General features: G+C 44.6%; 1 protein-coding gene across 1 annotated transcript in view; it reads right to left on the bottom strand.

Annotated features, from left to right (window-relative positions):
- Positions 1–25,753, bottom strand: part of TMEFF2 (transmembrane protein with EGF like and two follistatin like domains 2) — a 354,462-nt gene that overhangs the window by 298,906 nt on the left and 29,803 nt on the right. The window contains exons 3-4 of the mRNA XM_054972161.1: positions 21,367–21,496; positions 13,663–13,689 (exon numbers count right to left, since the gene is read on the bottom strand). Coding sequence (XP_054828136.1) covers positions 13,663–13,689; positions 21,367–21,496 — 157 coding nt within the window. The remainder of the gene's footprint in view (positions 1–13,662; positions 13,690–21,366; positions 21,497–25,753) is intronic.

Here is a 25,753-nt window from a genome sequence, read left to right as displayed (position 1 = left end):
GTAGAGGCCAGACGGACCTCCCTGGTCCCTTTGCTAGCATGCCTTTCTGAGAAGGGAAGGCTACGGAAAGGTACATAAATACCAACGAGCAGCAGGCAGAGAAGAAGCTGTACATGTGGGGTTCAGGGAGAATTCATTTTAGAAATGTGCATATTTTCCGGCTTTGTCTGTATCCCATTCGAGGGTATGGGACAGCTCAAACAAGTGTGCGTTCACAGGCCTGTAACATATTATCATATTCTCCTCAATAGCCAGTGTCTCTATAATTGGGGAGGAGAGAGGGGGAAGAGAACAGAGACTCCACCAAATTGTGTTTTCCAACTGTTTTGCTCCGTTCTCATTATTTGCACTTCAATAGTGAAAACATTGACCTTTCATAACACATTGATATACATTTTCATTCAAATCGGGGTACACTAGGGCTTTTATTGACTATTTTGGTGCAAGCGTTATTGCTCTGGAGGTGTTTACAGCAATGTTCATTGTGCTCTTGGTAGCCCTACCTATCAATCAAGTGTTCAATAAAGCAAAGATTTTTTTAAAAGGGGGGGAGAGAGAAGAAACAGCCTTGCTGAATTTAACAGTTATTCACACCGAAATAGCACCGAGACAGGTACAAATGTATTTAGGTCAAGACAGTAGTTTGTTGTGTATGTGCATTTTAAGAAGACAGAGAGACGGCAAAAAATAAACGTAGAACAAATGTGCGTTGCTGCCACCAGAACCACATATTCAGCACCGGGCCCAGATTAATGATTATGCAAATAACAGCAGAGAATGAAAATAGATGCCTGACCTTTGGTTTAATTGAGTAGGCACGTTCCCACATGCAGCATGTATGCTGTGCTCCACGCACAGATTATGATGTTATTGTCCAGAAAGTCCGTCACTGTTCTTTTTTCACATCCTCTTTTTAAAGTCCCTTCCCCCTTGTCATATTTAGCACCCAATTAGATTCCCTTGTCCCAATAAGATATATCATCATGATACAATCCCCTGCACACACATTTGTATAACTCTATGTTGGGGAGTTTATATGAAAACAGGAGAAGCAAAAGGAATGTAGTGAGTCACAGTGCAGTAAATGACTGTGCAAGATCAGGGAGACCCAGGTTCAAATCTCCTCTTTGCCATGATGCAGGCTGGGTGATTGTGTGCCAGTCTCTCTCTCTCTCTCTCTCTCTCTCTCTCTCAGCCGCACCTGTCTTATAGGGTTACTGTGGGGCTAGAAATGAGGAAAGGAGAATTATGTATGTTACTCTGAGCTCCCTGGAGAAAATTCAGGATTAAAATATAATACATGGATGGACTATACAGCACGAGCAAAATGAATGGAAGTGACACCACAGCTCAACCATCTGTTCTTTTCTTCCTTGCCCCCAATTCTCACACCTTTGCTGACAGCTTCCTCTTCCTCATCTTGATGAGACCTGCTTTATGAATAACCCCCACAGAAGCGCCCCCACCCCCGTCGCATGACAGGAGTTCTGCTGCCAGATGCCCAGCTGTGTAGATGTCACACCGTCTGCACAGTCTGAAAACCTCTCTTCTGCAAGACAGGTTTCAAAGATGTGGCAACCAGTCCAGGGAGCAAATTCAGAACAAACAAGAAGTAGTACCACCGCACATAGTTAACCTGTGGGACTCAATGCCACAAGATATAAAGGCGTTTTCCCCTTTCTGCTGCTGTACATGCACACAATACCTCCACATGGAGCAGCAGAAATGGGGAAATGTCTCCCCTCCACATTGTTTTTACATGGGAAAAAAGCTTGGTAGAAGGGCAGGAGGTTCCCCTCCCCCAGCGGCAGCTTTCTGAGCCCTGTTTGGTTCTTTTTAAATAGAAAAGCCAATCTCTACGGTGAGGCGTGTCTGTGCAGAGCACAGGTTGGCTCCATGGAGAACTCATAAAAGAAGTAACATGTAGAGTGACTGTTACTCTGTATCCCAACTCTCTACATATGCCCAAGAACACCACAAAGCTCCCCCACTGGCTTTAATCCTGCTCTCCATAATTCACTACTAGGCTCAGATCCTTTGAACTCCAAAGAAAACATTTGTCCTATGTTTTACAGGGGACATTCATGTCACACATGGGGTTCTGGTTCCAAGCAGGCCAACAGACACTGAAGGTATCGAAACCAAAATGTTGTCATGTGAAGCTCTGTGCAGAGGGACTCGGGGATGCCAGTCCCCTGCCAGGGGTGGGGGAGTCCCTACTCCCTCCCTCTACCCCCCGCCCCCGCTTACCTGGCTGGTGGGAGAGAAACGCGTCTCCTGGGGGGGTGCTCCCAAGAGGTGCAGCATGCTCCTGTGCACCACAGAGGCCTGGTTTTGGCTGGATTTGGTCAGATTCAGGCCACATTTGGGCTCGATGTGGCCCGATTTGACTGGATTCGGGCCGATTTGGGCCTGATTCGGTCCAAATTGGCCTGGATTCAGCCTGAATCGGGCAGCTGCAGAGCATGGCAGTGCTTCTGTGCTCCACAGTTTCAGGCCCTAATCAGGCTGAACTGGGCCTAATTCAGCCCCCTGGGGAGCATGGAAGCAATCCCAGGGCAGTGTATGACCTGTGTTATGATGTCACTTCCCAGAAGTGATGTCATTGCGCAGGCTGGGAGCACGTGCACACTCTGCAAACACACAAAGGGGGGTGGCCATAAGGTTGGTGCCAGGCCGCCAACCTCCCGGGGGGCGGGGTCAGGGGACCTGGCAACCTTAAGAGGGACCTCAGCTTCTCCATTCACAAGACAGGAAACAGAGGTGTCTCCGCACACTTCAGGAAAGGGTCAAGGGTTACACTGAGGTAGCACAGCGAGGCTTTGAATGCACTATTCACATAAGTTATACCTACTCACAAAGAAACAGACGTAAAGGGATTCCTTTTTATGGATCTCTTCAGAAACCGTAAGAATGAAAGCAAAACTAAAGAGAGACATGCCATTAGCTCACCTTAGAATTCATGTCCGACTGAGAATGAGTGGAAATTCTTTACCAATTTTTCTCCCTCCCGTAGGGAAGCATGAAAAAAAATAAACTACCACCAAATTCTCTACATTTTCTAGAAGAACAAAGTCAGCTTTTAAAAATTAACTACATTCCTTACTAGTCTTCAGTGCCTGCTAGGAACTAATTAGGTCCTTATAATAAATATGTTCCCCCCATCTCCTTTTTTAAAAATAAAAGACTACTTTTTATCACATAGCGTCTTGCTGTTTGAAAGTGGATTTGTAATGGCTATATACTCTGTTTACTCCTCCCATTTGTAAGTATTGGGTGGGAGGGTAGAATTGTCTCCAACTGTATTATATGACATGAAAAAAATAGAGTGGTTCTAAATGGTACAGATTAGAGTTACCAACCTTCAGGTGGAGCCTGTAGTTCTCAAGAATTACAACTGATTTTCAGACTACAGAGATCAGGGCCGATTCCAGATGGCCCCCCCGCCTTGCGAAACGTTGCGCGTCGTTGTGCGTCGTCGCGCAGAAAATGCGAAATATCGTGTTTTCTCGCGCGAGTTTTGCACGATGTCGCGACGTTTCGCAAGGCGGGGGGCCGTCTGGAATCGGCCCTGTTCCCCTGGAAGAAACGGCAGCTTTGAAGTGTGGATTCCACGGCATTATACCCCTTTTGAGGTCCATCCCCTATGGAACCCCCATCCTCCCCAGTCTCCACCCCCAAATCTCCAGGAATCTCCTGACCTGGAGTGAGCAACCCTAGTGCGGATAGAGAGATGTTGGTGATCCCATAGCAAGCCTTCAAGTTAATTAACTAATTCCTAATTCTCATTCTTGGCACCAGCTTTTACTTATTTGCGTCTTTGATTATTTGTACCCAGCCTTCCCACAGTGCCAGACAGTTACATTTATCAAAATGACAACAGAAACAGTTAAAAAATATCATACATTCACAGGATACAAAATGTTTGTTAAGAATCCTAATCAAAAGATTAGCCGAATCCTAACAAGATAAAAACTTTGGGGGTGTGGTGCCATCATGGCGATCACTCATGGAGTCTTCAAAGTAAGCGGCAAAAATAAGTTGCTGCGTCATTGTCTGCCTCTGCACTGCAACCCAGGCCTTTCTTGATTTTCTCCCATGCAAGTACTAATCAGAACCGACCCTGCTTAACTTATAATCTGTTCTATACAGGAGTAGAGATGGGCACAAACCGAAATACGAACCAAAATTAAGCACGGACCAGGCCGGTTCATGGTTCACAAACCAACAATTTGTCGGATCCCGTTTCTGATGAACCGCCATGAAATTTAGGCAGGTTTGTTTGGGTCATTTTTTGGTTCATCACTGTGGACAGCCTGGTGCTAATCAATCAGTTTTCCTAGGCAACAGGGATGGACTTCCTGCAGACCTTCTACTGACCTGGAAGTGAGCTTCTGCTGGCCCGGAAGTGACCTTCTGTTGACCTGGAAGTGATGATTTTCTGACCTGGATGTGCTGTTTTCATGAACCAAATGAACCAGTCTGCGTGAAAGTTCATGGTTCGTGAAATTTGATGAACCATGAACCACATGGTTTGGTTTTTTTTCCAGTTCATGCCCCATTCTATACAGGAGGAGCCCAGAGACACACAATATAGTTGGCAGTAGGGCTGTCAGGTCCCCTTACCCTCCTGGCAGGAGGGGAGGACCTGGCAGTTACCTGTAGGGTGTCCTTGTGCACATGTAATGTGCACAAGTGCTCGCGGCAAGATGACGTCACTTCCAGGAGTGACGTTATCATGCCATGCTGGAAGCACGCTCTGGGAATCCCATTACCATGTCTTTTCCCCAGCTGGCCAGGTGAGTGGGGGGGGGGAGGAGGCTGAGAGCAGGGAATCCCCCACCACCAAATCATAAAGCTGCCTGAAATGGAGTCTGGCCTTTGTTCTTTCAACGTCAGTACTGTCTACGCTGATGCGCAGCAGCCCTCCAGGGTTACATCAGTGCTTAGTTCTCGTCAGGGGCTTTTTTTTAGCTGGAATGTGGTGGAACGGAGTTCCGGAACCTCTTGAAAATGGTCACATGGCTGGTGGCCCCGCCCCCTGATCTCCAGACAGAGGGGAGTTGAGAGTGCCCTCCCCGCTGCAGTGCAGAGGGTGATCTAAGCTCCCCTCTGCCTGGAGATCAGGGGGCGGGGCCACCAGCCATGTGACCATTTTCTCTGAGGGCAACCCACTGAGTTCCACCACCTCTTTTCCCAGAAAAAGGGCCCTGGTTCTCATGGTTCTTACAGGCTCAGGATAATGCCGATTGCCACTTAGGAAGCGATTTTCCCCAGGCCAGTTGGCTAGGGATCCTGATGATGTTTTGCCATCTTCTGGGCATGGAGCAAGAGTCACTGGGGGTTGTGAGATTCCTGCATTGTGCAGGGGGTTGAACTAGATGACACTGGAGGTCCCTTCCAACCCTATGAGTCTATGATTCCAGGGCCTCGGGTGGAAGTCTTTCACCATCACCTACTATCCGATCCTTTGAAATGGAGATGCCAGGGATTGAACTTTGGATCTTCAGACTGAAGAACAGGTGCTCCATCACAGTCCCCTCCTATTGGGCCCCATTTTACCTGGCGACTGGGCTCTTATGGGGAGATCCAGAACTGCAGGTTTCAAGTTGTGAACGGCTTTGTAAGTCAGGACCAGAGCCCTGAATTGAGCCTAGAAGGCAAACCGGAATCAGCGGAGTTTTCTAAAACCAGCTGAATCAGCACGTGGTACTCAACACAGGTGAAAGGTATGCAGGTGCTTTTTGCCCCGGTTGAGCTGTCCTGAAGTGTAGTGTACATTACAGTAAACCAACCTGCATGGCTGGTACTGGCTGATTCCGCACACGTTGGATAATGCACTTTCAATGCACTTTATCAATCGTTTGAGGTGGTTTTTTTGTTCCGCACACAAAAAAATCCATTCCAAATGATCTATAAAGAGGATTGGAAGTGCATTATCCAACGTGTGCGGAATCACTCTCAGTTGAGCCTAGAACAGAGATCAGTCTTCGAACCATCTGCAGATCAAAACAGCGTTCTTGGCCACATCACTGACCTTTTCCCTCTTGGCTCTTCACCATGACTTCTATGAACAATCCCTCCCGTCCACCCTCACACACACTCCTTATTACCACTCCCAGAGGAAATGAGCATTCAGCTCTCATATTAATTCCAGTCCCGGCAGCGTTAGCATTTTCTTCTTTAAAATAGCTCTGGAAATGCCAAGTCAACAATTTGGTGGACAAAACTTGCTCGTCATCAGGCACCCAGAAGCAGAAACTCAACCCCAGGGAGCCAGGCCTAAATCTGGAAGTGATATTCCAGGGAATAAGGAAGCAAAACTACAAAGCAATTTCCTTCCCCAGAACCTGGTAGATTTTCTTATCTGTATTTCATTCAGTATTTGAACAAATTTGACTCCGAAGTCACTTCCAGGATTGCCGGGCAGTGCCTGGTAACCGGTAGGAGTCATTCCTGGGGGGACATGGAAGCAACGTGGTCACACCAGTGGCCAATTTTACCAAATTGGCAAAATTTAGTAAAACATAGCACCACAGAGGATGCCAACAGGTTTTTAATTTTTTTCTCGCCTGCCACCTTGTGATTGGATGGTGGCTGTACCCTAGGAGGTGGAGTGAAATGCCATTTTTAGTCAGTGTGCTGACAGAAATCTTCATTCTAGTTAAGTGAGGCAAACTGTGTGGAGCTTGAGGGAGTGTGTGTCTGTGTGTTTATGAAAGGAAGTTAACCAGCTAGTCTAAGTCAGACAAATGGTGTGAGCACCTGTGTTAGTCTGTGTATATTTGAAAGAGAAATTAGGTTAGGCAAGCTGTGTGGAAAGGCCTGCTGAATGAAGCTATATTTGTGTGGATGAGAAAGAGAGTTTTGTTGAAGAAGTGAGCTGAAGAAGAAGTATCTGAAGAAGTGAGCTGTGGCTCACGAAAGCTCATACCCTACCACTAATTTTGTTAGTCTGATAGGCAGGGCTTTTTTTCTGGGAAAAGAGGTGGTGGAACTCAGTGGTGGAACTCAGGACCTCACGATGACATCATTTTGAGTCAGCTGGAACAAGAGGGGAGTTTTTTAAAGTTTAAATCACCCTCGGTGAAACGGAGTGGTGCAGAGGGGCAATCTACATTCCCCTCTGTCTGGAGATCAGGGGGCGGGGCCACCGGCCATGTGACCATTTCCAAGAGGTGCCAGAACTCCGTTCCACTGCGTTCCCACTGAAAAAAAGCCCTGGTTATACGTAGGTGCTACTGGACTCTTGCTCTTTTTCAGAGTTTAGTTTGTTAGTGAAGACTTGTGTAGAAAATTAGTCTGTGTGACTGAGTCTATAAATATACTTTCAAGAAGATATAATTACTTTTGAAACTATGACGCATGAGGAACTAGTCTGAAACCGAATATGCTTATCAATACTCTGCAACCATCTTGCTTATGTACTTATAAATAAATTCTACCTTTGGTTAAGGAAAAAGGCTCTCTTTTTTACCTTACAGCCACGCTCAGGAGCTGAATGTTCTGTCAAACAACCATCTTTCTTTCTTTCTTTCTTGCTATACTCTTCTGACCTGTAAATCTTCAGTAGTAACTGAGAATACGAGGAAGAAAGTAAGAATTCAGGCCAGAGAAACCCGTTAGTCCACAAACTACAAAAGTGGTGATTTCTTATAAGTTGCCTGAATTCCCATGGCCTAGACTAAAAATTTAGCTAAAATGAGTAAATTTTATGCTCTTGAGTCCGTTAGTAATTTAGGGACTAAAATATCTTGTGTAAAATCTGCCCAGTGTAATGTCAGGGGTTTGATCCATTAAACGGCCATCTATAACAAAGCCTTTCTATCTTACCAGTTAAAATGAGGAAGTCGAAAGCAAAAGCCTTTGGTGGTAACGAAACCATTTGAGGGAGGCAGGCAGGCAGCAATATATCGGCTACACAAACAAAAAAGGGAAGATGTTCTAGAGCAGAGGTGGGCAAACTGCGGCTCGGGAGCCACATGTGGCTCTTCTAGACATATTGTGTGGCTCCCAGAGGTCTCTGAGTATTGCTGTGGCCATACATTTTATTTTAGTTTAGTTATATTTCCCTCCCTTCCCTTCTTTCTTTCCAAGTCTTTCCCTCCCTTTTCCTTTTTTCTTTCCTTCTTTCTTTCCATGACTTTCATATATTCAATAAAAATGTTGGGGTTGCCAGGTCTGAAAATACCTGGGGACTTTGGGGGTGAAGCCTAGCAAGGATGTGACATCATTTTTGTGATGTCACTTCCAGCATACTGTGCCAAAACCCCACCCCTTCCTGTGATGTAACTTTCAGGACACTCCCCCAAACCCAACTCTTCACCTGAAGTCACTTCAATGCATCATGTCTTGTGGCTCTCAAACATCTGATGTTTATTCTACGTGGCTCTTACATTAAGCATGTTTGGCCACCCCTGTTCTAGAGGTAAAAGCCTAGGTTAAATAGCAAACACCTGAAGCCTAGGTTAAATAGCAAACACTGGAAATAAAAGGAGTGTTGTTTGTGAACATAATTTTAAAGTAACGTAAGGAGGAGCTGGACTCAAGATCCAAAGGCAAAGATTTAAAGCAAACATGCAAACCATTACACACACCATGCCAACTTTCGCAAGCTTCGATCATCTAGTGGTTTTGTACCACTGACTTTAAATTATTAGAACTCTGGCGTGATCACAAATCCAGTGGTGCACATCCCCGGAAACGCCATGGAATGTGTCCCGCTTCCTTCGTCAGAGAGCAACATTTCCTAACACCTGCTTTAATGACATCTAAAATTATGGGTTTTATTACATGGCTTTATACCTGCTAAAGGAGAAAAATGGTGAGAGTGTTTAAATGACAAGGATTATTTCTGGCACATTAACGTGGCCGTGCACCTGGTACTGCACCAATTGTCTATTCCATCACGGATTTTATATACAAGCCAGGCAGCTCTGTAGACCTTTAAAAGGAAAGGAAAGTCTCGATCCTGCATACTGTGCAGATCTGCTCTCCTACATGCAGCCTAGTCAGTCCCTGAGGTCCTGTTCTACTTGTCTTTTTTTTGTCAGCCCTGGCTTTTCATCTGAAATTGTTTGGAAACCAAGCTTTTAGCTGCTGTGCTCTGCGAGCCTGGAATTCATTACCTAGGGAGAATAGCCGACTTTGTTCCCAGGGCAGATATGAAAAACAACATCGATAACTTATCCCTCCCCCTCCTCCTTCCACTGCCGCTTAAACACAATCATACTGCAAGAAGCCATTGCATATGGCCTTGCTTCTCAGAGAGCCACAGGTACATAAAGACAGCAAAGCAGGTCTTGGTAATGCTCCGCCATTATGTAAAGATGATCTGGGATCACACAAGGCTTCCCTACACCTCCCCGGCCAGAGGTGGGGGACCCGGGACTTAATGGTTGGAGGCTCCTAGCATGTGCTTTGTGTGCATGTGCTCCCAGAGAGGTGGGGTGGTGTCACTTTTGAGAAGTGACATGATCACACCAGTCATGGGTGTGCTCCTGCCAGGGACGGCGCGCCCATTGAGGCCAGGTAGGCGGTGGCCTCAGGCACGGGGTGCCGGAGGGAGCGCTGGAGGAGGCATGGGGGGTGTGGGAGTGCGTGCCACAGAGCTCTCCTATCCCTCTCTCCCAGCACTGTCCCCTTCCAACTCCGTCTCTCTTTTTTCCAGCCGTGGTGGAGGTGGATGGAGCCCCGCTGAGGCTGCAGCTCTGCGACACTGCGGGGCAGGTTAAGGGGGGATATGTGTGTGTTGGGAGGGGGCGGGAGGCCGTTGGCTGCCCTTGCCCTTTGCTTCACCTGCAGGAGGAGTTAGACAGGCTGCGCTGGCTGTGCTACCTGTGCGCCGTCAGAGCTGCCCACCGCAGCGATCGGGCTGGCGGCGGTGCGCGCTCCCGTGATGACATCATGTGTGACATCATCATGCAGGGTGGAGCACACGTGCTTGCATGTGCAGGGGGGGCGCCCAGCCAGCCAGCTGCGAGCGCCAAAAAACCTTGCGCCGCCCCTGGCTCATGCACCTTGTGTGGAGCTAATTCTGGCCTGTTTGGGGCCAGAATTGGCCCCAGCCAAGTGTAGGAGGACGCCTGCGGCCAGAGAAACAATGTCACATCAGGAAGTGATGTCACTTCAGGAAGTGACATTGTCATGCCCTGCCGGGAGCATGGCCAGTGAGTAATTTCCTGGGTTGCCTGCCAGTGGCGGGTGATCACCAGGGAGTTTGCCACCTATGGCTGATTGCCCTTGATCAGTGGGCAACCCCCGGGAGTAAGGACACGAGCCCCTGACATGGCAATGCAGTAATGCTGAGGATGGAATTACTACCCAACTCACCTACCATCCCTTTGCCAACCTTCAGGTAGAGCAAACCTGTGCACCAAGCAACCTGCCCATTGACCTCTTTTCCCTTCGCTTGCAACGCAACAGCATCAGAGTTTTCGAGGTGAGCGAGGGGCAGAAGGGCAGCCAACTGCCAATGAACAGGCTCAGGGAGAAGCTGCCTCTCCATTCCCCCCTTTTCTTAATGTAATACTCAGAGCTTTTTTTTCTAGGAAAAGAGGTGGTGGAACTCAGTGGTGGAACTCAGGACTGTACAATGGCATTACTTTGGGTCAGCTGGAACAAGGGGGGAGTTTTTTAAAGTTTAAATCACCCTTGGCAAAAATGGTCACATGGCCGGTGGCCCCGCCCCCTGATCTCCAAACAGAGGGGAGTTGAGATTGCCCTGTCTGGAGATCAGGGGCGGGGCCACCGGCCATGTGATCATTTTCAAGAGGTGCCCGGAACTCCGTTCCACTGCGTTCCTGCTGAAAAAAAGCCCTGTTAATACTGTTCCTTTATGTCAGAATTTATTTCTGTTTGAGAGACCACCGAAGAAAGAAGAGTGGCAAAGTACAGTTTTGTGAACCAAACACAGACCCTCCCCTCCATTATCCATAACTCAGTAATGTGAATCTCCCTGTTACACAAATGACATTATTTGTCTCCTGTAGATCTTATGTCGAAGTAACCCCATGTTAATAGCTATCCCACTTATCTGACGATCTTTTTTGATGTCTGCCAGACAGTTTGGATGAATGAGGCTATTTGGATAATGAGGCTTTGAGTCACCACGAAAACCGAGACAGCTAAAAGTCATTCATTTCTTTTCGAAATGTTGGAACATTCACATTAAAAATATAAACACAAATACCGCAGGAAGCGTTTATGATAAAAGCATAAAGCTCAGAAATGAAAGAGTCTGATACTGCGTCTGAAACCGAGAAGTATGAACAGTCTGAAGAAAATGAATAGAAAGCTATTACGGAAGATTGCGATAAGGGGACTATAACAGCAAAGTCATCTTGACCAACCCGACACTTCTTTGTGTTAGGCGCTTTTGTGTGCAACATCTGAAATAAATATCCCTATCACCGCTGGGTCTGACTGTCCCACACAGAGAGTCAAGGGGGAAACAAAGGCAAAGCACATCCGAGTCAAGGAACAAGTTTAGCAAAAGATATTCAATATGGCTTGTGCACACAAGTTACACCACCAGAAGAAACGTGGAAAGATGATCCCAACACCCATTCTAAACCATCTGATCTGGCAAAGAATTACTCTTCAGAAACACAGATAAAATCCATTCCTCTGCAGCTGAAACACGAAGGTTCAAAGACCTTGAAAATTTCTCCAAGTACTCCACCTGAAGCGATTATATGACATTTGTCATAAATAAGCACACGGTGAACATTTATGGATTGACACTCCTGTTTTCAGAGCAAATCATCCTGTTCAATGCTTCACTTCTATCATAAACTTACTTACTTACTTACTTTACTTACTTAAATTTCGAGTCCGCCCTCCCCAACCAAGTGGGCTCAGGGCGGATCACAACAATTTAAAACACACTACACAATTCATCAGCAGTAGCCATTAAAAAAACAAATAATACATATCATTCATTTAAAACATATATCAGCACCATATAAATACAGCTGTCAACAATAAAAACATAGCAGCACGTTATACATTCACCTATCACCGTCTATAGAGCAGATTACTGCGATCGTATAAAGATGTGAGATGACTTTGGGCGGGAGGGCACAGAATCTCACCCCCCCCACTAGGGGGGACGGGCACCGCCCAGCATTACCCATATGCCTGGCGGAACAGCTCCGTCTTGCAGGCCCGGTGAAATGATAAGTCCTGCCGGGCCCTGGTTTCGCAAAACAGAGGGTTCCACCAGGTTGGTGCCAGGGCCGAAAACGCCCTGGCCCTGGTCGATGCTAGGCGGGCCTCCCTAGGGCCAGGGATCTTTAACAGATGTTTGTCGCTCGAGCGAAGAGTCCTCTGGGGCTCATATGGGGAGAGGCGGTCCCGCAGGTACGACGGTCCCAGTCCACTTAGGGCTTTATAGGTTAGTACCAAAACCTTGAACATGATTCGGTACTCCACCAGTAGCCAATGCAGCTGGCACAGTATCGGTCTTATATGTTCCCATATTGGTGTTCTGGTAATAACTCGCGCTGCTGCATTCTGCACCAGTTGTAACCGCCGGATCAGGCTCAAGGGAAGCCCAGTGTAGAGTGCGTTACAGTAGTCCAGTCTAGAGGTGACCATTGCTTGGACCACTGTAGTCAAGTCGCGAGATGACAGATAGGGGGCAAGCTGCCTGGCCTGACGAAGATAGTAAAAAGAGGACCTGGCAACTGCCGAGACCTGATCCTCCATTGTTAAGGAGGAATCAAGAATCACCCCCAGAAAATAAACCAAAAAAATCTAGAATTGTTCCGAATGTGTTCACACTGCTATGCACAAGGAGTCACACCAAACCAATCCAGTTCCAGGTACAAAGATTGACATTAGATCCAAATTTTTCTTGTGGTATTTCGAGAGTGATTCCAGAAACTTACATCTACTGTAAGTGAATTTGTGAGTTGTGGTAAGAGGCCGTCTCCAGATATGACAATAAGTTAGAAGAGTATCTTGAAAGGAAAACCTACATGGCTCAACTTTCCCAAGCGAAAACTCGGTGCCGTGTTTCATGAAAAAAAACAAAAACAATTCTTGAGCAGTCCTTAGGCATGTACCCTTCCTCATCTCTCATCCTCTTCCCCACACATATGGTGAGATTCGCTGTTTCTGCTCTCGTGACAAAACCTAGTTTACCATTACATCTGAAACACAAACTATGGGTTGGTCTCTCTCTTTCTCCCTGCAAACTACAAAAACCATAAAAGTCACAATTGCTGACCTACCAATCTGAAATCTAATACAGAGTATCTCAAAACGGTGAAAAAGAAATCATGTCTGTGCAGTAAAAAGTGAAAATGCTACACATTTTGTTAGGACATGTGAACAATACATATATAATTTTAAATGGGAAGCCACCAGAGAACTAGTAACAGTAGATGGAGATAGAGTCCTAGTTCAGTCATGATAACACAAAATGTAACCAGAAGCAATACAGTTTTCTGAATGACTGAAAAAGATGGCCCTGCTCTTCATTATCATATAGTTTGACTAAAATGCAGAATGACATTTCATGAGAAAAATTTAACTATCCGGCAATGCAGAACAGTACAACAGAACTACCTAGCAAATCCACTAACAATACACCAGGAGATCTCCGCCAATTCAGGCAGGAGGGAGGGGGGAGAATATGAAATAAATGATTCCTACCTCCGTCCCCGGAGCCAGAACCTGCATCTGAAAGAGAAAAATATTCAATGTACATACAACAGAATAGTTTGTATACATGTAATGCCATATCCTAACAGTTTGAGTTACACCCTTCTTGAATTCAATGGATGCAGAAGGATATACTGTAAATATCCTACAGCAAACCAGATTTTTAATGAGGTTCGGGGCTTTTTTTCAGCTGGAACACAGTGGGACGGAGTTCTGGCACCTCTTGAAAATGGTCACATGGCCGGTGACCCCACCCCTTGATCTCCAGACAGAGAGGAGTTTAGATCGCCCTCAGCTCCAGCCATGTGACCATTTTTGCTGAGGGCGATTTAAACTTTAAAAAACTCCCCCCTTGTTCCAGCTGACCCAAAGTGACGTCATTGTGCGGTCCTGAGTTCCACCACTGAGTTCGACCACCTCTTTTCCCAGAAAAAAAGCCCTGATGATGTTCCTCTGTAAATTACACACCAATTCCAAATGTTTCATGTGAATTATCTTTTTGATGCTAAAGATTTTTCCTCAAAATGTAGAAGGGATGTTTGCGATGGCCGTTCTACACCTCTGCTGCATTGAGCCCAGTGGTGTTACTGTATCTCTCTACCAAAGTTTCTTTTCTCTTACAATATACTGGGGATTGTTTAGAAGTTTAATTTCAGAGGAAGCAGAAATATATTCACAATTGGCAGGGCTTTTTTTCTGGAAAAAGTGGTGGTGGAACTCAGTGGTTAGCCCTGGGAGAAAATGGTCACATGGCTGGTGGCCCCGCCCCCTGATCTCCAGACAGAGGGGAGTTTAGATTGCCCTCTGTGCTGCTGAACAGTGCGGAGGGCAATCTCAACTCCCCTCTGTCTGGAGATCAGGGGGCGGGGCCACCAGCCATGTGACCATTTTCAAGAGGTTCCGGAACTCTGTTCCACCGCATTCCAGCTGAAAAAAAGCCCTGACCATTGGTAATAAGAAAATGGAAACATAATTCACAACCATGGGGGATGAGACCTCTCTTCCTCCAGTATCATCAGCCTCACCCCTGGCCTCCTAAGCATATATAGACTCAGCAATCAGCATACTGTATAACCAACCTGCCTGGGATGGTTACCAACTCTGAGGACACTGCAATCATTAAAACGATCCCTGCAGCTAGGCTTTCCAAATCCACTGCCATCACACTCACATTTCCACCACTGATAAGGTTGGCAGGTCCCCGGGCCCAAGTAACCTTCATTAGCAATATGCTGACGTTGCCATCAAGGCATTGATGATGCTACCTGGACACCCAGAACTGATGTCAGTGAGTCTCTGTGGTCCCTCAGGCGTTTAGCAAATAATCTATGCCTTTACCACAGAGTCCTTAAGAAATGCCAGACTGTCCCTTGTCACTCTACGGTTGGCAGTTCTAGGCTGGGAGATTCCTGGAGATTTTGAGAGTTGAACCTGTGAAGGGCAGGGTTTGGGGAGGGGACGGAGCCCAGAAGATTATATTGCTATAGAAAAGAGTCCAGTAGCACCTTTAAGACTAACCCACTTTACTGTAGCATAAGCTTTCGAGAATCACAGTTCTCTTTGTCAGATGCATGACGCATCTGACGAAGAGAACTGTGATTCTCGAAAGCTTATGCTACAGTAAAGTGGGTTAGTCTTAAAGGTGCTACTGGACTGTTTTCGGTTTTCTCCAAGGAAACTGATCTCTGTAATCTGCAGATCAGTTGAAATTCCAGATCTCCAGCCACCACCTGGAGGTTGACAAACATAATCACTTCTGGTTTAAACTGGTACCGACATCACTAGGGTTGTGCACTTTGGGTTTCTGATTTGAGTTTTCAACCAGAATTGGGCCCGATTTGGAAAGCTTTGGGATTCCCAAATCAGCCCCAGCATTGTTGAACTGATTCGGGAATCCTGAAGCAAAGCTTTTCAAAGCAATTCATACCACTTCTGGAAGCTTCGGGCTAAGTGGCAGCAGCCGCGCCCGCAGGACTTTTCTAGCTGTCTGCATTGTGAATCGCAAGAGAGGTGCTGCTAGCTTTCAAACTTCCTACTCTGCTGCTCCCCCCCGCCCCCCCGCATGGGAAGGGGGAAAAAGAGGCAGAGAAAGAAGTTTGAAAGCAGTGAGAAAAGGATGACTTTTGAATACCCTGCTGCTTTCTTCGCCCAATGGGAGGGGGAGGAGGCTCTCCCTCCCATCGGGTGAAGAAAGCAGTGGGGCGTTTGAAACTTAAAGCCGCCCCTTTTGTGCCACTTGCAAGCTTGCCGCTTCAGGGTTTGGGTTATTCCGAATTGTTTTCCACTTCGGGTAAAACCTAAGCAGGAATCCCGAATCTTTTGGGGTGCATGCCCCTAGACATCACCACACCTGTGTGACATCAGCATGCCAGATATTTCCCTGCAATTTCCTTCCCTAGCCAATGCCGAAGTTCACAACAGGATTTTTAAAAAAGTAACATAGCTTTTGTGCTACACTGCAGGAATCTCCCCAGTCTCTGATTGGACAGGGTTTTTTTTGTGCTTTGTAATCAGAATTGATAGCCTCATCAATCTAGGCTTGCCAACTTCCAGGTGGGGGTTGGAAACTACAGAGATCAGTTCCTCTGGAGAAAATGGCAGTTTAAGTTTTGCCCCCAAATCGCCAAGAATTTCCTAGCCTGGATTTGGCAACCCTGCTAGATGTTCCTGTGTAAAAGGTTTTTATTTGTTTTTCTCCCAGATTTTGAACCTTAAACAGTAAACACACAAACACACACCTCTCTAATCATGTAGCTAGAAAATCGGAGAGCTAGAAAAACCTTATGGTCAGATGATTTGGGCTACTCTTTTGTGCACACCTCCCTCTAGGACTGCCAGTTCCCTGATGGGGGACTAACGTTCCTGTATCACTGGGAATACCAGCTTGCTCCGCTTTGGCCTCCATGAACCACGAACCGGTTCGGCAATGGGAGATGGCCATTGCGGTTCGCTAATTCGGGATCGTCGTCTGCACCAAACCATGATCCGCTGGTTCGTTAATTTATTTTGGTTCATGCCCATGTCTACTAACTAACCCCATAAGACTCACTGACAAGACTGGATTCATCACTAAATGTAATCTGTTCCGTAACACACACTACAGTGACACAATAAAACAAGTAATTAATAACAGAACAGCCGATTCATCACAACCAGAAAATACGTGAAACATAACTGCAATTTCACTTAGACACATTCAAATGCATAACATGGCGGGGGGCGCACTTAAAAGACTCCCATGCTGTTATAGTAATATAGATAAAAGCATATTAAACTATAGAAATACACATGTATTCTAGTGAACTAAACTCTGCATGAACTCTATTGCAGTTTTTTTTTCTTACGTGCTGTATAACCAAAACAGGTGTACTTTCATCTTTGACAGCTAATTAAAAATAGTTGACAGTATATAGATTAATGTCCTCTAATCATAAAATGGACCAGTGGTGATCTACTCATTTAACTTTTCCTGTCATATTTACAGATTTATAGTTTTATTTTGCAAGTTGGATATAACACCACTTTTTGGCTAATTAGAATGTTATACAATAGAAAATAGGAATATTTAATTAAGCATTAAACTAATCATAGTTTATCTATGCTATCACATGAAAAAGATCTTGAATTTTTGCATAAGATAATCTATAAAAATGCCAACTCAGACCTAGGTAAGAATTTTACCATTGCAATGGGAATCTTGATACATTTCATAGAAACTTTGATTGTTTTAAACTTAGAGTTAATTAGGGAATGTTAGAAAACCTAATTCTTATTGCTCTTCTGTGTTTGGTCTTTGTGGGATTTATATGAATAATCTATATGTTTTGATATATTGCTTTTTTAAAAGACTAGAGTGCATTTCAATAAAAAGAAATACATAAAATTCTGTGTGTCTTTATGGGGAAAAGTTTTGTAAGAAGAACCCTACAAAAACCCTGGATAAAAGCCCTAACAATGCCTTTCATCCACTAGGTGGATGACTGCCTCTTCCATTACGTCCCCTGCAGGGCATTGTGCTCTGTAGACAAGCAACTCCTGGTGGTCCCCGGCCCAAAGGACGTCCGTCTGGCCTCAACCAGGGCCAGGGCTTTTTCTGCCCTGGCCCTGGCCTGGTGGAACGCTCTCCAGTTGGAGATCCAGGCCCTGCGGGACCTGTTACAATTCCGCAGGGCCTGTAAAATGGAAATGTTCCACCGGGCCTTCGGCTGAGTGTCAGTGGGTGTCCTCCTTCTTCCATCTAAGACCACCACTTCTTCTGGGGCTGCCCTCGGCCATCTGCTCTGCCTGTATACGGACTCCCAATATTTGTTTAAATAGCCTGCTCCCGGACTATTTTAATGATTAAAAAATATATTATTGATTTTATGTTTTTGTGATTTTAAAGTATTTTTTAATGTTGTTAGCCACCCTGAGCCCATCTGTGGAGAGGGTGGGGTATAAATCAAATCAAATCAAATCAAATCAAACCAAACCAAACCAAACCAAACCAAACCAAACCAAACCAAATCAAATCAAATCAAATCAAATCAAATCAAATCAATCAATCAATCAATCAATCAATCAATCAATCAATAGGTACTGTCACCCAATTTAAATTCTTTTGATGCTCCAGTCACATCTAAAATTACTATCTAGTTTTGAGACATGTTAAGAGAGCTGTGTTTTCATGCTGCACTCAGCTTTATAGAGCTGGGGAAGGGGTTGAGAAACATTACTTTTATATTTTTAAAAAAGATACTCAATGTTCATTGTGCACATGTGTGCTGTCAAAGTTGCCACTGACTTATGGCAACCCCAGCAAAGGGCTTTCAAGGCAAGTGAGAAGCAGAGGGCGTTTGCCGTTGCCTTCCTCTGCAGAGTCTTCCTTGGTGGTCGCCCATCCAAGTATTGACTCTGCTTAGCTTCTGAGATCTGATGAGATTTGGCTATACCATGCCACCTTCTCTCCAAAACTTCATTGCACCACTGTTATTCTTTGGAATAATTTTTAGGAAAATTTTACAAGAAGGAATGAGATACAAGAAGGAATGGGATACGAGAGCCAGTTTGGTGTAGTTGTTAAGAGTGCGGGACTCTAACCTGGAGAGCCAGGTTTGATTCCCCACTCCTCCACTTGAAGCCAGCTGGGTGACCTTGGGCTAGTCACAGCTCTCTCAGAGCTCTCTCAGCCCCACCCACCTCGCAGGGTGATTGTTGTGGGGATAATAGTACCATACTTTGTAAACCACTCTGAGTGGGCATTAAGTTGTCCTGAAGGGTGGTATATAAATCGAATGTTGTTGTTATTATTAGTATTACTTTTCCTTACTTTTAGAAGCCATTTAAAGCCCCCAAAGCAGAAAGCCCCAACAAGACTATCCGTTACTACTGCAAGCCTTCCTAGCAACAGAAAACCAAAATATTCCGTAGGGCTTCCCATGCCTGAAAATCAAAGCCATGCCTTACTTTACGGGCTATAACAAAAGGCAGGCAGCCTGAGCCTATTTCTTTTGCATAAATGGGTGGATCATAGTTTATACATTTTGTCTTCTATCTAGAGGATATAGAGTCTCTACACGAGACAACTTACACGGAGATGCTCAAGTGTAGGTAGATGCAATGTTAGCTGGAAAGTGTAGTTTAAAAAGAGAGCCAGTGGAGATTGCTCTTCAGAGGGTGTGTTAATTTCATCTTCACCTCCCCAAAGGTTCTGTCAATTTCACCTCTCTACACCAGTGCAGAGTTGGTGGCAGGGCAAAGGCTTTGCTATACACTGGAGCCATGTGAAGGGGCTGTGAAATGCCAGAAGGGAAACTTCAGTCCATTATAACCTCTCCAGGTCCAAGCCCAGCTCTGGAAGGCAGCTCCAGCCCATTTCCATTCTTTGCTGCCCTCTGGTTGCAATCCCATACAGATTTAGACTGGAGAGGTGAAATTGACAGTCTTTGGGGAGGCGAAGATGAAATAACAGGAGCAATCTCTGTGGGCTTCCTGGCTAGTGTTGCATCTCCGTACACTTACGCGTTCCCAGGGCTTTTTTTCTGGGAAAAGAGGTGGTGGAACTCAGTGGGTTGCCCTCGGAGAAAATGGTCACATGGCTGGTGGCCCCGCCCCCTGATCTCCAGACAGAGGGGAGTTTAGATTGCCCTCCGTGCTGCTCAGTGGCGCGGAGGGCAATCTCAACTCCCCTCTGTCTGGAGATCAGGGGGCGGGGCCACCAGCCATGTGACCATTTTCAAGATATTCCGGAACTCCGTTCTACCCTGTTCCCACTGAATAAAAGCCCTGTGCGTTCCCATGTAAGATGTCTTGTGTAGAGAGGCTCATAGAGATTTGCTTTATTTTTTAAATGAAATCTGGGGATCCAGGCCAACTAGTGGGCTCAACTGATACTGGTGGTATGCGCAGGTGCTGGGTAAAACACAGCCAATCAAGCAATGTGGCAACCCTACTGGAAGCTTATTTGGCTAGAAAGTGGGATGGTAAATTGCGTTAAATGAATGAACAAATAAATGTTGTAAAGGTTGACAAACGGCAGATGACTAGTCAATAAAATCACTTTGTTATACAGCCTCGTAATCGAACTTGAGTAGTACATTAAAAATGATTGGAAAGCTACAGTTCAAAAGGAAATTTAATCTTCAAAAATCAGTGTTTGTTTTTTTAAGCCAATTCATTTGATGAATATGAGTGAAAAAGCAGACAAGCTACGCAGGCCAGAGCCACGATTCAGCAGATATTTCACCCTTGTTAGAAAGGCAAATGGACAGCTTGCAAATACCAAATTGGAATTCCAGCGGAATGCTGCAGATCGGAATCCCAATTTATCTGCAGTCAGATTTTATTAATCTAGCTCAGTTTGCAAACTTCCATCATCATTCTGATTCTCTTTCTAAATCTTTATTTTAAACGAAACGGTGAAACTCTCAAAGTGCAATTAAAACACCCCATGTGCGTCTAAAACAAAAGATGGGCCAGAAAGCAAGGTTTGCAACTGTGTGAACTTTCCAGATCAGTAAATAGCTGATTCCTCACACGTTGGATAATGCACTTTCAATGCACTTTTTCAATCGTTTGAGGTGGATTTTTTGTTCCGCGCACAAAAAAATCTGTTCCAAATGATCTATAAAGAGGATTGGAAGTGCATTATCCGACGTGTGCGGAATCACTCAAAGTTTGAAGCTGGACATTTTTACCAGATTATCTCATGATTAATAAAGACAGTCAAAAGTCTTTTGCAAGTCTGTGTTGCAAACAAGATTATTGTCCTGAAATGTGAACCTCAACTAGGATGGAGGGAGGAGCCAGAAAACTGAATCAACTGGCAAAGGAACCCAGCAAAGAAAGTTGTTTGGTTTTACCATATAAATCTGGAGAAATACTTTCAGTAACACCGAAAATGGCATCACATCCTCCCCAAAATCCACCCACCCCAGGCACCACTCTCAAAATATCCAGTGTTTGACTAGGCAGTCCTGGCAACACTACACGAGGAGTTCAGCATTGTCAAATATATAAACGTTTTAAGAGACCACAACAATTTTCTGGGCTCTCAAAGATAACGCCAAGTAAAGTAAAGGAACTGATAGTTGCTATTACCTGGGTGCCAAACTGTTAATTATTAACTTGGGATTAATAAGGCAGCCACACAAATGACGTACATGGATGATTGGACATGGTTTCAATGATATTCTGCACAAAGTCTGTCGCACCTACCAGTGGCACACGATCCTTCTGACACCACAAGAATTTCGCTTTGTTGCTTGCAGGCAGCCTGTCTCAAGTAGCATTCGTTCTGATAGGTATCACCATTGGAGCCACACACAGGCACATAGTCGCTGTTACACTAATGAAAGGAAAGAGAGCAAGTGGGCTATTAGTAAATAAACTGAGATGAGGGTATGCTAAGTTCTTTCCTTAGTCTCAACCTCGTGCATTTCAAATACATGATAAAAAATAATCTGTAATCTTGGTTCATTCTTCCAAACCTACAGTTCAAATAGAAGAGCGATAAAGAAGAGAGATAAACCGCATCAAGTTTTGGGATATATGCCAAATGGCCAGGTAAAGAAACAAATGGTAGTTTACTCCTTGGACTCGGGAAAATGAAGAGTGACAGTAGAAACAGGCAGGTTTACTGAAATACGTACAGGTCAAACTGGAAACACAGAACTGGTAGCTTGGTAATATCCAAGCTTTAGAGTAACACTGAGCAACCGTTTAAAACTAGGCTTCATCCAGGTTCACCAAGCTTCTTTTGGTGGTTGGGGATCCCCTGCCCCCAGAGGGCAATTCCCACCACCTTTCAGCTGGACAGCAGGGGAAAATAGGGGGCCATTGACAGCATTCTCTAAAATGGTGTCTGTGGCCATGGGTCTGACCCGTGGTTGCTGTAACGTCTCGTTTACCCTCTGAGATCCAAACTACAAGTGATGCCTGATACTAGTTGGACACTTGTCAGCTTCCTTCAAGTTTTGATGGGAAATGTAGGTGTCCTGGTCTTGCAGCTTGGCTCTCCGACTGCTGTCCGATGGATTTTTCAACTGTCACTCGTCCAACATTCTGCCAAGCTGCCTACATTTCCCATCAACACATGAGGGAAGCTGACAAGTGTCCAACTGGTGTCAGGTGTCGCTTGTAGTTTGGCCCATAGTCTCATTGTTCCTGCTTGGGTGATCTGCAAATGCATTAGCTCTGGGAGGGCAAAAAGATAGAAAACCTTCTCTTTGCCTCTTTGCCTTTCTTTCCAAAGTTAATAATAGCAGGGTGGGTCCATTCCTAACCCTATTCTACCACTCCTTTAAGAGAAACTTTTATTTATTTTCCAAAACATTTGCACCCCACCTTTCCTTTTGGCTTAAGGCTGAACTCTGAAGCCTTCGGCCAATCTAAGAAGCCTTCCTCTAAATTAAATGGCTTTTCCATTGAAGTTGGAGAATGACCACTTGGAGGATGGTTGAATCCACCCCAGCATGAGGGGGAGAAAGGCCAACCCCTCTCCCCTCTGCTGAATGGGAATCTGCCTTGTGAATACTGCTGATTCAAAAATCTGAGCTCAGTCAATTGACAGATCTCTAACATTATGTCTGGTTTGGTCCTTAAAGACAAAGGAGCAGAAGGTGATGGAATTCAGAGATCCAAACTATTCGTAATTCATATGTCCTTACAGGATAAGATGAAACAGCTATAATTGATTTGCTAGCCACACTAAGGAACACATGTGCTCATCCGTTGCTGCAAAACAAGAGACATCTTAGCATCCTAACAAGTCTATTGTGGCACAAATTTCCATGCATTAGAGCCCACCTGAGGCCATAAAAGCTTATGCTGCGGTAAAAATACTCACAGGAGTCTTTCTATTTTTTTTTTTTTGCTAAAGATCTTGGCAACCAAAAATCCCAGCTAGACAGAACCCATGCAGTCCTATAATTTTACTTAAAAACAATTCTTATTGTTCAATGGAGCTTATTTCCAAATAAGTGTGCACAGGATTTCATTTTTAATTCTCTCTATCAGTCTAGGCACGCAAGTGCATATGAGCATGCCCGTGCGCACGTGCACACACAAACACAGAGTTTGAACAGAGCATGTAGGCAACAAAGCCAGGAAATTCAGTGAATCTCTGGTGAGTTACCGTCATATCATCATCATTGTCATGACCTCTACCACCACCACCACCACCACCATCACCATCATCATCATCATCATCATCATCAACAACAACAACAACAACATCAACATCAACATCATCCCATGCTGGTTCATATAAATCATCGATAGTTTGTTTGTTTCTTGGGTCCAATTTTGTTCCTATTTGTAGGTTTCGTTGATGGCATTTTACATCATCTATACATTATAGGAGTGGCCCAAATAGCCCAGCTTAGCCTGAGCTCAGCAGGGCTGGTGGCCATGGTCAGTACTTGGATAGGAGACTGCCAAGGAAGATTGGGGTTGCTATGGGAGGCAAGGGCAAACCACCTTGTTCATTTTTTTTTACCTTGAACACTCCGTGGATGTGTTGCCATGGGTCAGTTTCAACTTGACGATACATTTTTCATTTCATACATTATAGGCCATTTTTACAATATGCATTCATTCACTCACACAATTTATACTTCACCTTCCAGGCCTTATGTGGGCTACCAAGGTAGCTAACAGATTTTAAAAAGCAATCTAATAAAATATATCTTAAAAACCATAAAAACTAAACAAAACACATCAAAACTAAACTAAACAATTGAAACCATCGCTAAACTACAGTACTAAAACATAAAAACAGCAATTAAAACATAGGTAAGCAAAAACCTATACGTTCCATGTCATGTCTGAGCCCCGTCCATGCCAATTTTGATTCTGTTCTGCTGAATACAATTTATCTGGCTATAGCTTAATGTCACTTTGCTAGTGTCATAACTATTCTTTTCTCAGGCTTTCACGGGTGTTTATCTGTTGGACTGTAACAGCTTCCAGTGTGTATGACCTTGTGCTCATTCCCAGACAGTGCTGTGTCTTGCTTCCCAGTAGCTCAACGTGATATCACAAATATGTGAAACATTCTCACACCAAGAGAGCGCCAAAGTATTGTTTACGGTTGGGAGGGGGGAGAAAAGAGTAAACTAGAATGTTAAAAGAGAAGTTTCTCTCACATGATGTCATTCCTGTCAACTTCTACTCATGCTGCTTAGATATCTTCCTTGCTTCTAAGTAGTCCTAAGGACCTGCATATGGAAAAGATTTGATTTCTGAATAAAAGCCATTTTGACCAAGAACTGGTGTCTTGATGCAATGGTCCAGAGATCTATCTGCTGCATCCTGTCACCCATAGCCTGACATTCCATGAGTTTGGCCAGGGGAAAAAAATGCAGTTTTGTCCTGAGCACTAAGAATCTATAAATGAAATTTCAGTTTCTGAACTGAACAAGACAAAATCCAGAAAGTTCTTTGCCTAACATCTAAAAACCAGCAGTGAAGTTGAGAAGCACTTCCAAAGTTGTTGCACCTCCACTGAAAAAGCTCTTTGATTCAGAAACATTGCTAACAATTTCTAGTGAATATCTAATTAATGTGGTTTAATAAATCCAGGTCTAATTAAAATGAAATTTTATCCTAGAGAAAGGAACATTGTCCTCATAATATGTTACATCTGAAGATACAAATCATGGGATGTTTCTATGCCTAAGAGTTTGGATTTTACAGGAGAGCATTTTTAGATGGTAAGAAAACGACATGCACAAGAACTTTATTAGAATACGCTGTTCTTGTAACATATTATATACACTGTTCTTTATTAGAATACACTGTTCTTGTAACATATTATATTAAATTTGTAGTTATGGCTGATACATCTCTCTTTCCATGATTATATATGATGTAATTAAAAAAAGAAGTTTTCTAGAATAAGGAAGAGGTGCATGTCTACAACTGCTATGAGATTTCCTTTGGGCACCCCAAACAGAATTAGCTGCATAATGCTTATCTTACAGAATCAGGTTCCCTATGTTCAGGTCTTGCTCGGGGGGTGGGGGAGGGGAGGGCATGAAATGTAAAGAATGAGAATAGGAATATTTATGGTTTAAACCACAACAGAAAAGATGCCTTCACAAAAAGGGTCATTTTCTAACCAGCAACTGTTTGCCCTGATCAGCCATGTATCCTCCTGGGTCAAGATGAATTGTTTCAAGATTACCTCTATGTATGAACTACCTTGTTGCCTGTGCTTTGCTATGGTATTTAACTACTTTAAATCCCGTTATAATACTTATGGGTATGTAACATTTTTTGGTTTGTGGGTGTTTTTTTGAGTTGGCAACCCTAATGAGAGGAAGACTGGGAGGTGCATTTTACCTCAGGACACATTCAGTGATTCCCAATAGCAACTGCATACTGTTTAGAATATGGGGAGTGAGGACCAATCAGGCCACATACGCAAATGACCTCTGTGTTCCAACTGTCTCAGAGAGGGGGGGTTAGGTGTGGAAGTTTGTGAACCCCAATCAGCCTGTATATGCAAATGACCTTGAAAGGCTGGCCCAATCAGGGAAGAATGGTCGAGCTGGCAGTGGGCGGGGACACAAGCAGGCAGCAGCCTGCCAGCCACACAGGG

Source organism: Eublepharis macularius, chromosome 2 (assembly GCF_028583425.1).
Source record: "Eublepharis macularius isolate TG4126 chromosome 2, MPM_Emac_v1.0, whole genome shotgun sequence".
NCBI lineage: Eukaryota > Metazoa > Chordata > Lepidosauria > Squamata > Eublepharidae > Eublepharis > Eublepharis macularius.
Note: the sequence above shows the minus strand (reverse complement) of the source record. Positions and strands in the feature narration are given on the sequence as shown.